Below are 14364 nucleotides of genomic sequence, written 5' to 3'. Positions count from 1 at the left end.
CATGACCATCAAATTTAAAGAGAAATTGATGCAAAACTATTTGCAACTTGTTTTTCATTCATTGCAAAGCATGTCACAAGATGGAAACGCCTAGCCCTTGTTCAGCCCGTGATTCAGACAGAAATAAAATATGTCTTCATGGGAGTCTAACTTGGAAAATGACCCGGATCCGGAGACAGCTGGGAGAATGTGCCTGGGATGTCTTAGAAACTAGGAATTATGTTGCAGAATCAAAGAAAGAACTCAGAAGTTCCTCAGGGAAATGTGTTTGTTTATTTAAATTAAAAAATATAGTGAAAATGACAAACTGTTAAATACAGAAGACCATTTTATACAACTTAATAGAATAAGAAGGAAGTATATACATCACTATTTTAATAGGCGCAGCTAGATGTGCACCGAACTTCAGGATGAAGCAATGGAAAATGTGACCACGCACATGTCCGTCGCAGTAAAGTTTCAGAATTCAAGTGATTCCAGGCAAGGGGCCAACTGAACTTGGCTTCTTTCACCTTAAACAGCCCCCTTTGGAGTAAATCCACATTCTGGATTTTAAAGTGAACAGAGGCCCCTTCCCTCCCCCCCCCCCCCAAACATAAATTTCCTCTAGCACTGTGTTAAGGCGAGCTGGTAAACCAGCTCCTCCACTGTTAACCCTTCCATGGGAACAGTAGTTATTGCTGTCTCCAACCCAGGGAGAATATTTCTTTTAATTTAAAAAAAAAAATTTTGTTTTTACTATAATTAAATTTGACTTTTGGTGTATTTCTCTTGGTTCTCATATTCAAGGGCCCATAGGGTCTGCTGCAAAGGAATTCCGACCACAGGAATACCCGGAGATGTCGGCAAGCATTCCTGAGTGTTTCCTTTTGGGTCTCTCGTTCCCTCCGCTGGAGGGTTAACATTCCAGCACCCAGAGAGAACTTTGCAGACCGCGTAAAATGTGGCATCCGCATTTTGGTTCACTGCTGGGAAAAAACGACAGCCTGGATGAGGGGGTGATTCTCCCTGAATTTCCCAGTGCCCTGCCTTCCTAGTCTCCAACTGCTCCTTTAAATAAGCAAATCCTTTTGCAGACTAACTGGCCAAGGGGGAAATATCTGGTCCAAGCTTCCTCACACCAGGCCATGCAGGATTTATCACAGAGGCTTAAAATCTAAAGACATCCTCCCAGCCCCCTGGGGACGCAGACCGTCAGGAGTCTCAGGCAGGCGGTAAGCCTCTTGATGACATGCCCGGGACCACACAGCAAACCAGTGTCAGGGCTCGGGGGTCAAGGGACAGAACGTGGACCCCAGCTTTGTGTGACTTCTGCCTGAGTATGCCCTTCTCAGTCTCGGCTACGTGACAAAAGGCGGCCCGCCATATGTCCTCTCCCAGCTCAGAAAATCAGGCTGAGAGTTGAGCAGCAGTAGAGCTAAGGGTTGGCTTCATTCAACCCCATCAGTACCCTTTCTGGGAAGATCAGGAGGAGTCCCCTGCATGGCCATTAGGAGTGCAGGTTAGATTCTGGAGAGCTCTTCCAACCAAAAAAAACTTCATGCCAGTGGGATGGTCCCAGGTCAGAGTTCAAGGTTGTGGGTTACAGAAAGGGTCAAGCCTTATAATCCTAGCCAATGTTAACACTTTTAAAGGTTGCCCTCTGTTACCCTTATTATATGCAAACGGGCCGAGTTCAGATCTCCAGCTTTCTCCCATGGAAAGTCCTCCTTTCAACGTCACCCTCCCAACCCAAGAGGCCAGAAGCACTGTCACTGGTGAATGAATGCCACAGGCACACCACAGAGGTACTTACAGCCAATCAGATGGAGAACGACAAAGCTCTAGGCAAATCAATCAATCAAAAGTAGTGTCCCAGCATGTCCCTGGGAGTGGGCAGAAGCTGCCGGAGTTAGCCAGGGCATCCAGTGAGAAAACACTGAGCAAGCACCTGGACCTGCCAGATTCTGACCCGGCACCCCAGCCCCAGGCCCCAAGTAAATGTGCCCCCGGCACGTCTTCAGGGCTTTGGCTGTGGCGGTTCGCACCACAGGCACGGCACGGACTCCTGTGCCCCCACCATCCCCACGCAGGGGCCTGCCGAGGGGTCTCTTCAAAGAGGCAGCCTCACTGCAAAAGTGAAACCAGACGTGAAAAGCGCCCTTCCTCTCTGCTGACGGGGCCACCTCCGGAGGCCCTGGGAGTGCTAGGAATTCTGGTGGATGTTCTCCGAGGAGCCCTCGCTGCTTTCGTTCAGGGGCGTCTCCGAGTTCTCCTCCCCCAGCTCGTCGTCGGCCCCCTCCTCCTGGATGGTGAGGTGCACGTCGGGCGAGGAGGACTCGGAGCTCACGCTGTCCCCCTCCATGGAGCAGAGCGTGCAGGACAGCGCGGGCGCCACGCTCTCCTGCAGCATGTTCAGCATCACAGCGGGCACCTGCACCGACCGCAGCCCCGCCATCATGGGCAGGGGCTTCATGGCCTCGCCCCACAGCCGCTCCTCGTCCTTGTACAGCAGCAGCAGGCTGGCCTTCTTCTCCCGCCGCTTGGATTTCATGTAGCCCAGCATGATCCCGATCAAGAAAATGCCGTAGAAGGACATGACCACGAGGATGTAGACGTATTCGTTCCCCTTGCCGCTGTCCCTTCCGCTGGTGTCGTGGGACTCGAGGGGGGTGCCGGGGAGCGCGGTGCTGGGGTGCGTGCTGTTCAGGGGCTCCATCCTCAGCATGGAAGCGCTGCTCGCTGGGCCAGGGTCTGGGGAGAAAGCTGCAGGTTAGCACTCTCCCACGGCCCACGGGGCAGAGAGGAGGGCAGCAGAGGTGTGTGGGATTGCAATAGCGAAACAGCTTCTACATGCATGAAGGCGCAGAGGAAAGGAAGCGGCTGCAGAGGCTGGAGTGCCTCGGGGAGAAGGCAGGGAGGTGCGTAAGAAGGACTTCCATGACTTCGTCTCTACGTGTCCATCATATTTGTAATTTGTAGAGAGAGCGTCACTCTAAAAAGCATCACTTTGACCATTTTAAAAACTCAAGAAGGGGGAGGGGGGGAGATCAGTGTAAGACAAGGAAGCACAGACAACATAACTGACATTGTAACTACTGAGAACGTCTTTTTTTTTTTAACTGAGCAGGAAAGAGAACGTTTACATTTTGCTTCTCCTGCTTAAAACTATTTTTTTTTTTTAATTCAAAACAAAGTTTCCTTGGGAACAAAACAAAAACAAAAGGCAAGGAAAACTTCGCCTGCTAGCTGGTAGAAATGGCCCTTCAAAAGGTGTCTGAAGCCCCGTGGCATCGCTGACTTACCAAACGCTGGCAAATTCGTCCCAAGCCCTGAGTTTGCTAAGTGGCCAAGTCCAAGAGCGTCCTCCTCGCGGCGGGCTGAGCCTCTGACAGCTCGGCTCCGCGGCTGCCCTGGGGATATATAGTCAAGAAATGCATCGTCACGTGTTCCGGGAGGGAAATTTACAACAGAGGTCGGTCTGGCAGGGAGAACAGTGAACTCCAAGCCCTGCAGCTCAGCTCACTGTTTGAGCAGCTGTGTGTGAGGAGAGCCTGGAGCCGGCGGATGGCTCCTTGCTCCCAGCCCCGGAGCCGGCGTGCTCAGGTGGCCACGAAAAGGAATCCGAAGAGGAGAAAGGAGTGTCCCCCAAAGTCCACTCTTACCGACAATTACCTCGAGTCTCGTCTCCCTCTTGGGGAAGAGCCCCGTTGCCATCTGCAGGCTTTTTCAGACACAAAGACCATCATCTGGATAAAAGGCAGTTGGAAGCAAGTGCAGGATTTCCTGTCAGGAAACTAGGGCTTAAGTCTCTGTTCTTCCAGTAACTATGCAAATTTTTTAAATCTTCACTGAACCTTCCCACGCCTCCCATTCCTGGTGTGTGCAATGGTTGGACCTGGGGGGCTTCAGCACCTAGAATGATGTGACCCGTCAGCTTTCCTGTGCTGAGGTTTAAGGCTGGCCCTTGCAAGCTGGCCCTTTAAAAACACAGAGAGCATCTCCCTATCTTCTGCAGCAAGCTCGTGAACCTATTTTTTTTATTTATTTATAAATTTATATATATGATGAGATTCTTTTCAGTAGTCTGCGTGAAGTGCAAGCGGGTTACTGTGAAGAGACTGTGGTAGGATTCACTCCAGCTCTGCGGGCACAGCTGCTCTTGGCTGCCTCACACTGAGACCATCCACACAGGTCACAGGAGGAGCGAGCATCCTTCTGGGGAGGAACTGAGCACAGTTCGTGCTTTGAAAACCTACGTAGACCTGTGTGGGAAGGACTGCTGAGATCAAAATTGGAAAAGGAATTGAAGACTTTGATGTCAGTCCATCCGCTTCCCGGGATGTTTATTCTGAGCGCCTCTCATGCAAGTGGAAGTAAACTGGGAGGATGGCTCTGCCCCAGCTGCCTGTGGCCCATAAACTGCAGTCAGTCAGACGGTCTTGGGGAATCAGTTCTAGAAAAAGCATCTCTCGTGGTTCGGCTGCTGTTACATGAAACGGAGTGGAAGCCTGGCGGCATCCCTCTGCCCCAGCTGGAACACATGCAGCCCTGGGACTTCCAGTGCTGCTATCTGGACCCACCTGGGTCAGCACCTGTGCAGAAAGCGGGATGATGAGCACATGCTGATCCACTCACCTATGGTTCGGGCTGTGCTCACCCTCAAAGCCCCAGCTGACTCTGAGGTATCAGCTGACAACCCAACACTGAGACCATCCACACCCTGCAACGTTGCTCACCAATAAAGACATCCTCGCAGTTATATTAATATTTTTAAAACATCACAGCTACCCTGACAAAGGTAGGTATGACCTTTCCAATCTGTATTCATCTTACGTGTCTGAGGACCTCCAGCTTCAGCTATGCATACAGTGGTTTGTGAAGGACAGCAGAAAAGAGAGACCTGTGAGCAGGATGCCCGTTGATGCCAATATTGTCGATTGTGTACCTGGGGGACATATGAGATTCATAATGACCCAGGGATATCAAGCACTGCAAATGGAAGGCCAAGGGAAGCAGAGGGAGGAGGTGGGGGAAGGGTTTACCAGAATTAAGGAGCAAGGAAGTACAAAGCTTGATGCCAGGAAGCCAAACAGAGGCTGAATTTTCAAAGATAAATCTCCTAAATTGAGCCAACAGTCCCAAGACAGTAAAACCAAGACAAGACATGGATGAATCCAGAGTGAATTCCAAAGGACAAAGCACTTCAGAGACATGGGAAGAACAAAATCCATTGCAGGTATCAGGGAAGGAACGGCCCAAAAGAAGCTCTGCTGGCCGCCTGGATGGTGACCCTGCTTCCTCCCGGACTCTGTGCTGACTCACCAACAGTTAAATGCAATGATGCAAGCACAGCACTGAGGGCCATATCTTGCAGTATGTGTATGTTCATCTGTGCTTCTTTTTTAAAAATATATATATATATTATTGATTTTTTACAGAGAGGAAGGGAGAGGGATAGAGAGCTAGAAACATCGATGAGAGAGAAACATCGACCAGCTGCCTCTTACACATCCCCTATTGTGCATGTACCCCCAAGATACATGCCCTAGACTGGAATCAAACGTGGGACCCTTCAATCCGCAGACCGATGCTCTATCCACTGAGCCAAACCGGTTTCGGCCATCTGTGCTTCTTGTTGTCACTGTTGAGAGTGTCCTATTGCTACCAAGGACTTCAAGTTGCTTCCTGTTGGATATGTGCCTGTCTCCAGATTTTTCATTGTTGTTCTTTTTTCTTTTGCCAAGAATGGAATTGAAGATGTGAGGCTTAAAATGTCATAATGTACACCCCAATCTTCCCTCCAGGCCTCAATCATAACAGTATTATGAGAAGAATGGTAGGGAACAGTGGCCTAAATAGTGAGGGAGGAGGATGAGTGCACACAATAATTATTAATTACATCTCTGTGCCACAGTTTCAGGACACAGCAATGTTAAAGAAATAGATGCATTTTACAAATAGTTCCTCCTAGTCTGTGGCTTGCATTTTCATTTTCTTTGGAGAGCAAATGTTTCTTTATGCTGTTGAAGTCCAATTTATCAAATATTGTTATGGTTTGTGCTTTTGGTATCCTAAGAAATTTTTGTCTAACCCACGGTCACAAAGATTTTGTCCTATTACTCTCTTAAAAATGTTATAGCTTCAGCTCATACAATTAGGTTTTTAATTTGTCTCAAGTTATTTTTGTATATTGACACAAGGCATGGGGTCAAGGTTCATTTATTTGTTGCATAAGGACACCCGATTGTTCCAGCACCTTTTGTTGAAAAGACTGTCCTTGTCCCATTGAATAATCTTGAAATATTTACAAAATCAATTAACCACATGTGCAGTTGTATTTGTGAGATTTTTATTCTGTTCTGTGGACATATCTGTCTATCTTTGCATCAGGGTCAGGCTTTTGAAAAATCCATTTTGAACTGGCATTTTAAGGAAGTCTAAGGTATGCTGCAGTCCAGATCTAACTGGGTGTCTATTTTGTAACAAGAGACTTTGCTTAGTTCAGTATTGCGAGGTCAGTATTATAATCATTCTATAGATAAAGAAACTGAAGGCCAAAGAGGCTAAGCAAATGGCTCGAAGCCATGCCATTTTAGTAGAGTAAGAATTTGACCTCAGGTCTGTACAAATCCAGGCCTCATTCTCATTCCACCACCGTGTGTCCCACTCAGTAGGAACCAGCGAACTGGGAAGGAATAGGAAATAAAAGACGAGCATTTTTCCAACTTCCTTTGAGTCTTCACAAAACTATTTTTTAAGTACATTCATGAATAGCCAGTTACTCAAACATAAATGCAAACATGCAATTACAAATTGTTTCTTCTGAATTCATGCTATCCTAAATATTGGAGGCTGCACCAAGCTTAGTATGTCCTCGAAGGTATCAGTGAAGTGGTAATGCTTTTGTCCTATATTCATATTTTTCATAGTAAATCAATTCCCTTTTGTTTACATACACTGCTGATTTCTGGTCCTGTTTTGATTTTATTTTTCCCCCCCTACTTAATCCTGACGCACAATTTTCTCCAAACTTTGAGTGTTTTAGTTTCCTGGTAATGTCATTTTCACCAGATGACCTGGATTCCCTGGCCACACATTTCTGAAATTATGTTAGCAGCTTCTGTGACTAAACAAAGTCCATGCTGGGATAACAGCACACTGGCAAATCTCATCAGATTAAACATAAATCTGGAGTCCGCAGACCTGACCCAGCTCGGCCTCACCCGTGCTACGTGACTGGCTGAGTTGCATAATCTCTCTATGTTTCAGGCATGTCAAGAGTAGGATAATTAATTGTCTCAAGATACTCAGAAAGTCCCATAATCCACGAGGTTATGCCTTCCCTGCAGAGATAGCAAGGAACAGAGCAAAACAAGACGTGGGAGAGCCAGGCTGCAGGGCTGGCAGAGGGTGTGAAATGTGCCCTCAATGCCCACCCTTGGCTTTGTTTTTCCCAAATACCCTTTCTGAAAAGTCGTGTCTGGGAATTCTTTCTGTGCTCATTCCTTCTAAAACCTTGTCACCCTTCCTCAACTCATGCTTGCTACATTCCTAGCGCATGGAATAAAACCGGACTAGGTGTTTTATACTGGGTAGCAAGACCCGAAGAGCCTCCTATGACACCGGCCATGTGGCTCTAGGCAGGTTCTGCCTGGACATCATCCAAAATTGACTGGACTGGAAAGACCCAGAACTCCTGAAATTTAAAGTGCCTGGTAAAGTTGCCGTGAATTGATCTTTGTTATTTACTATTCAAACATTTTTTTTTTTTTAACAAATACTTCCATGATGCCTAAAGTGTCTTGGGAACTGTTCCAAGCACTTTATACATTTTATCTTATTTAATGTGTCTAAAAATCCTATGAGGCAGCCTCTATTATCATCCCTATTATACAAATAAGGAAACCAAGGTAAAGAATGCTTGGAGTACCCTGCCCTAGATCACACAGCTAGGTCATGGCTGAGCTGGCATTATCTGGGATTTTAATCCCAGCGTGTTTGTATCTGAGTGCTACACCTTGTGGTCTCTTCTAAGTATGGAATGCTTCTGGAGACTAAGACTTAGCTGGACACAGAGGACTGAGGTCATACCCACACCTGGAAAAATCTGAAGGCTGAAGGACTGGGTCCAGACCCTGCTCTCGAGAGTTTGGGAAACCCATGCTCCCAGAGTTTGTCAGAAGCAAGTTTAGTAGCTATTACCCTACTCTTGACATTGAAGTGTTTGTTTCCAATAGGCCAGAAGTAGGCCACACAGGAGGGGTGGGGCACACAGCCCCGGGACACAGGCTAGTTCTCTCCCAGGATGGCATCTAGGGCTGAGGGAGGAATGCTTTTCCCACATCCAAAGGAAATCATTGCCCTGCCCACCAGTCTTCCAGTCTACCCAATGTCTAAAGGAGGTGGGGGCAAACGAAGGAGGAAGGAAGGTTGGCAGAAACAGCTTCAACTCTAAATGAACTTGAGCAGCTTTGACTATCACATTGGAATGGACACTTTAATTGCTGAACTGGGGCTGTTTGGGGATACTACAGGGGATTTTTATCTCCTAAGAGTGAGAAGAAGAGTCATGGGATCTGCCTTAAGATATCCATCACAGAGCAGGGGAGGAACTGGCCCTAAAGAATGAGTGTGTACAGCGGGGAGGGGAGGGAGATCTGGGGAAGATAAGAGATCAACCTAAGGACTTGTATTCATGCATATAAGTACAACCAATGGACACAAAACTCTGGGGAGGGAGGGCATCTCTGGGAGGGGGGAGCAATAGTATATGTACACAGATAATAATTTAATAAAAAAAATATTGTTATAAAAAAAATAAAGAAAAAATAAAGAATGAGTGTGAAGAAGTAGTGGGACTCATTGTGAATGTTTGCTTTTTGGTGACCCCTTGCAAGTTCTGCAAATGTATTATAAGATTACATGTGCAAAGTGCTGAAGCAGTACCTAGAATTAGCAAGTGTTCTTTTATCTTAAATATTAAACAACAAACAGAATTCAAAAAGACAATATTTGGGGAGCTCCATGGCATTGCCTAACTAAAACTTGAGTTAGGGAACCATAAGAGATGGTGCGCTGATTTGTTCCCAGTGCCTAGAATGGTTTCTGGCCCCCAGGAGACCTTTGAGAAATATTTGTTGAATGAATAACAGAAAGAATGCGAAATGTTCTTCACAGACATACTTATTTAATCTTTTCAACTGTCGCGTGAAAGCTGCTATGAGCAGACTTTTATAAATGTGGAGATTAGGGACTGCCTCCTACTGAAACCCCGCCAGACACGTACTCCATTCCTGGGATGCGCACTTCTCAACGCTGGTCCCTTCCTCTGCTCCCTGCTATTCAAAGGGTCAGGACCAGCTTTGGAAACCCATGGGAAAAGGGTGCTAATGAAGGACAGAGTTGACTCTCTTTAAAAAAAAAAAAAAAGTTTTGAAGCCCTTAAAAGGTTTTCTTAAACCTTCTAAGGACCAGATTGCCAGCTTAGAACACAGAACCCAATAAGAACAAGAAGTGGACAATAGTTAATAAAATGGTTTTGTGTAGAGAGTGCCTGGGAAGGCACATGGGCATTTCTTTAATTATTGTCAGCTGAATCCAGTGGCGTGGGCAAATCCACGCCCTGGAAACACATTTTGCCAGAAGGTTGCTGGCTTGACCTTCAGCCCAGGTGTCAGGGAGTGGGTTTTGTTATTTCAATCCAGCCAAGCACCAGGAATGACTACAACCGGGGCCCAGCCTAGAATGCGCATGGTCTCCTTTGTCTTGACTTTCAGTAAAACTTCCTGTTTTTCTCGCTGTATAAAATGAACATGCTGTATGGGCTCGGAGTCACTGTTTCTGTCCCTGTCCCTGTCAGAGGACAGTGGTCCCACCCAGCCCCAGCTTTTTCCTTCTATCTCTGTGTCTGTTTCATTCCTTCATTTTTGCAACCCCCAGCTGCCCCTACTCAGGAACTGGACCATTCTTTAGCCGCACGGAATGCGGAAAAGAGAGAAACATTTACAGTTTTGTATATTTGAAAGTTATTGAAAGTAGATCTTAAGCATTCTCAGCACAGAAAAAAAAATGTTAGCTAGGTTAACTATGTGAGTTGGGATGTGTTTATTATTTTGCTCTTGACAATCACTTTACAATGTACATGTATATCAAGTCATCATGTTGTATGCTTTAAATATCCTATATAATAAAGAGGTAATAGGCAAATTGACCATTCTGCCCTCACAAGATGGCTGCCTACAACCAGGCCAGCAGGCGGATTAGTGAGAGATGACCAAATGACTGAACAGCATGCTATGTGGGGCAACCATGCCAGTGGGGGTACTGTGAGGGGCGATCAGACCAGCAGGGGGATGGGGGCAATTGGGGGCAATTAGGCTGGCAGGGGAGCAATAAGAGGTGACTAGGCCAGCAAAGGGGGGGGGGGGCAGTTAGGGGCAACCAGGCCAGCAGGGGGGGGGGGGGACAGTAAGGGGTGACCAGGCTGGGGGGGGGGGGGGAGGGAATAGTTAGGAGCAACCAGGCTGGTAGGGAGGGAGCAGTTGGGGGTAACCAGGCAGGCAGGTAAGTGAGTGGTTAGAAGCCAGCAGTCCAGGATTATGAGAGGGATGTCCATGGGGTCCCGGATTGGAAAAAGTGCAGCCTGGACTGAGGAAACCCTCCTCCACCTCCATGCACAAATTTTATGCACTAGGCCTCTAGTATACAATCATATCTGTCAATTAATCCTCAGTAAAGTATAAAAAAAACTAAGAGATAGAGATAGAATCTAAAACACAGAGCATACCAGGGTCAACAGGCCATAAAAAGTAGATTTTGCCACACATACAAGCATTCAGGGTCAGCCTAGCTGGGCAGGAAGATGGGCAGCTCATGAGGATAGCTTGCCCATTGACATCATTCAGGCAGGATTGGCCTATCACATCAGTCACAGCTGGAACCCAAAGATATCAAAGCCAGCTCTTCATACAAAGAGTGGAATGCCTCGTCCAACAAGAAGCCAAGGAAAAAAAAGCTCAAACCCTGGAAGATTGAATCTAACTTATGCCAGAACCACAATGTTTTAAATTTTATACCTTCATAGTAAATTTTGAAATCAGGAAGTGTGAATTCTTTTTTTAAATTGAGGGAAGGTAAGGGGTAGCGGGTAGGAGAAGGGGACAAGATGAACTAAAGAATTTATATGCATAAATTCTGGACACAGACAAATAGTGTAGTGAAGGCCTGGAGTAGGGGGCAGTGTGGGCTAGAAAGGTCAATGGGGTGGGGGGACATCTGTAATACTTTCAACAATAATAAATTTTAAAAATAAATAGATAAACTTAAATTTTAAAAAAATAAATATAAATAAAATTGTTTTTGATTATTCTGGATTACTTGTAATTTCATACAGGTTTAGGATCAGGCTGTCTATTTCTGGAAAAGAAGAGTTAAAATTGTGATAGAATTGTATTGAATCTGTCAATCAATTTGGGGAATGTTGCCAACTTAATAATATTAAGTCTTCCAAACCAGGATGACTTTTCATTTATTTAGGTCTTCTTTGATTTCTTACAACAACATTTTGTAGTTTTCAGTGTACAAACCTTGTTCTTTATTTGAGAAATTTACTATTCAGTATTTTATTATTTTTGATGCCATGGTGAATGAAATTTTTTTTCTCATTCTATTTTCAGATTGTTCATTGCTAATGTGTAGAAATGCAATTGATTTTATATATTGTTCTTATATCTTGCAACCATATTAAATTTATTAGTTCTAATGGGAGGTTTGTTTTTTGCGAATCCTTAAAATTTTCTATACATAAGGTTGTGTCAAATAAAGATATATTTATTTTCAATCGGGGTGATTTTAATTTTCTTTGTCTAAATGTTTGTTTTATAACTTTTTTTTCCTTTTCTTTTTTTAAATATATATTATTGATTTTTTACAGAGAGGAAAGGAGAGGGATAGAGAGTCAGAAACATCGATGGGAGAGGAACATCGATCAGCTGCCTCCTGCACACCTCTATTGGGGATGTGCCCACAACCAAGGTACATGCCCTTGACCGGAATCAAATCTGGAACCTTTCAGTCTACAGGCCGACGCTCTGTCCACTGAGCCAAACCAGTTAGGGCTGTTTTATGACTTTTCTGCACTCATTCTGTGCCACCTGTATTCTTTGTCACATGTGGCCACTGAATTCTCTTCTCAGTTTAGTAATTAGCTAATGACTGGACAGAGATTTCTTTTACTTAAACTCATAGAACCAATAATTTTCCTAGTCTTTACCATGGATTTCTGTGTGCATGTTAGGGGATATTTTCAACACTCAGACAGTTTACAGCTCTGCCTTGGCTTTCAGTCCTCACTTGCCCCGAGCCTCCACCCAAAGGTGACAATGTGGGTCTATTCGGGTCTTTCCTGAGCAGACGCCTCTCCCATCCCCCTCCCTCGTGTATGTGGGACTTTCTAGATTCCCAGAAATATGTCAGAGCTTTACAAAACCCCTATCAATATCACATCCCTCATTTTTCTTTTTCTTTTAAGTTTTTACTGTTGCTTTCCTTGTAAGTTTCTTGTTTGCCCAACTATTATCCACTGCCTTGGGCAATTGCAAATTTAATCAATTGCTTCCAATTGTTTCAACAAGTGCTCCTGGGTAAAGGCTTTTCTCTTTGGAGGAGCTAGGAGTCAAGCAAAGAAAGCCGGGTCTTGCCAACATGTCTCCCAGAGCACAAGCAGGAAGGTAAAATAATGACAGTTCTCTGCTAATGAAGCTTTAAGTTTAACCTGTTAACAGGGGAATTCCCTTTTTAATTACACAACATATAAGGGGCGCGTAATCTTTCACTAGGACGTGTCAGTACGTCACGCCCAGGGGATGTAATTTCATATTATTATTTTTTTTATTTATACTTAAAATAAATGAAAAGACTGCCAGGACCGGTTTGGCTCAATGGATAGAGCTTCGGCTTGGGGACTGAAGGGTCCCGGGTTCAATTCCAGTCAAGGGCATGTACCTTGGTTGCGGGCACATCCCCGGTAGGGGGTACTCAAGAGGCAGCTGGTCGATGACTATCATCGATGTGTCTGGCTCTCTGTCTCTCTCCTTTCCTCTCTATATAAAATCAATAAAATATATTTTAAAAAATAAATAAATAAAATGAAAAGACCATGAAATATATATTTTTTTCATTTATTTATATATAAAGCAGAAAGGAAAATACTAAATTACAAACAAATAGAAAAGAATACCAACAAAAAAATGGAAACATCGAATTAAAAAATTATAAATTTTACAAACAATTATAAAGATTACAAAAAATACATATTTTTTATTTCCATACACAATAAAAAATATTAAAAAGTTAACAATTACAGAACAATAAACAAAAGCACACAAATAAAAGAGAAATATTGAGTTTAAAAAATTAAAATATAGATGTAAAAATTCAAAACTCAACTTCCGTGTGATATATTTTAAAACAATTGTTGATACAGCCGAAACCGGTTTGGCTCCATGGATAGAGCGTCGGTCTGCGGAATGAAAGGTCCCAGGTTCGATTCCGGTTAAGGGCATGTACATTGGTTGCGGGCACATCCCTGATGGGGAGTGTGCAGGAGGCAGCTGGTCGATGTATCTCTCTCATCAATATTTCTAACTCTCTATCCTTCTCCTTTCCTCTCTGTGAAAAATCAATAAAATATATATTTTTTTAAAATAAATATAAAAATAAAACAATTGTTGATACTTGGTGCTACCTTACAATCCGGACACCAGTATGTAGATTCTTTCCTAACACCTTTTTTGTAGCAAACTCGGCATTTCCTGGATTTAGTTTTTCCTATATCGCTTTTCATTTGTTCTGGAAAATGCCTTTCAAGTAAGTGTGATGGTTTAGATGTACAGCTTTTTGTTGATGTCTTTGGGGGGGGGGGGGTTTCACTATGTTATTATCTACCAATTTCTCTACACACTCTATCAAAAAGTGTAATTAATCCAAATGACCTTTATCTTTTTTGTATATAATATATGCATTGAAGCAGCACATAGCAATTAATCGTAGAAAAAAATTTTTTTACCCTATTACGGGCAGCCGTGTAGGCCACCATAACTCCATCTCCCAAATCTACGCCGCCCATATTCTTGTTATAATCCAGGACAACATTCGGGTTTTTTTTGCCTTCTTCCTCTCTTTTTGTCATTATGAATAGAACTGAGGATCAATGCGTCTTTTTTATCCTTCCATTTTAAAACCCTAAGTTTGTCTTTGAATCTTACTATATGTTCATTTGTCTGTAATTTTTTTGTTTTTATTTCACTGGGGATTTTGATTCTGTTTATCCTCATTGTTCCAAAAATGTCTGTATTGTTGTGACACAAGAGTTCAGCCAAATGA

At 44.2% G+C, this 14364-nt stretch overlaps 1 protein-coding gene across 1 annotated transcript; it reads right to left on the bottom strand.

The window, feature by feature from the left end:
- Nucleotides 1-254: 254 nt before the first annotated feature.
- On the bottom strand, nucleotides 255-4528 carry KCNE4 (potassium voltage-gated channel subfamily E regulatory subunit 4). The gene is made up of 2 exons (XM_036421920.2): nucleotides 3285-4528; nucleotides 255-2733 (listed from the first exon to the last, which is right to left on the bottom strand). Exon 2 carries the CDS (start codon nucleotides 2705-2707, stop codon nucleotides 2186-2188), a length of 522 nt encoding a protein of 173 aa, XP_036277813.1. The 5' UTR covers nucleotides 2708-2733; nucleotides 3285-4528; the 3' UTR covers nucleotides 255-2185.
- Between the last annotated feature and the right edge of the window lie 9836 nt (nucleotides 4529-14364).

Source organism: Pipistrellus kuhlii, unplaced genomic scaffold, assembly GCF_014108245.1.
Source record: "Pipistrellus kuhlii isolate mPipKuh1 unplaced genomic scaffold, mPipKuh1.p scaffold_m20_p_7, whole genome shotgun sequence".
In the NCBI taxonomy this organism is placed as follows: Eukaryota; Metazoa; Chordata; class Mammalia; order Chiroptera; family Vespertilionidae; genus Pipistrellus; species Pipistrellus kuhlii.
This window is presented reverse-complemented; position numbering and strand designations above follow the sequence as displayed.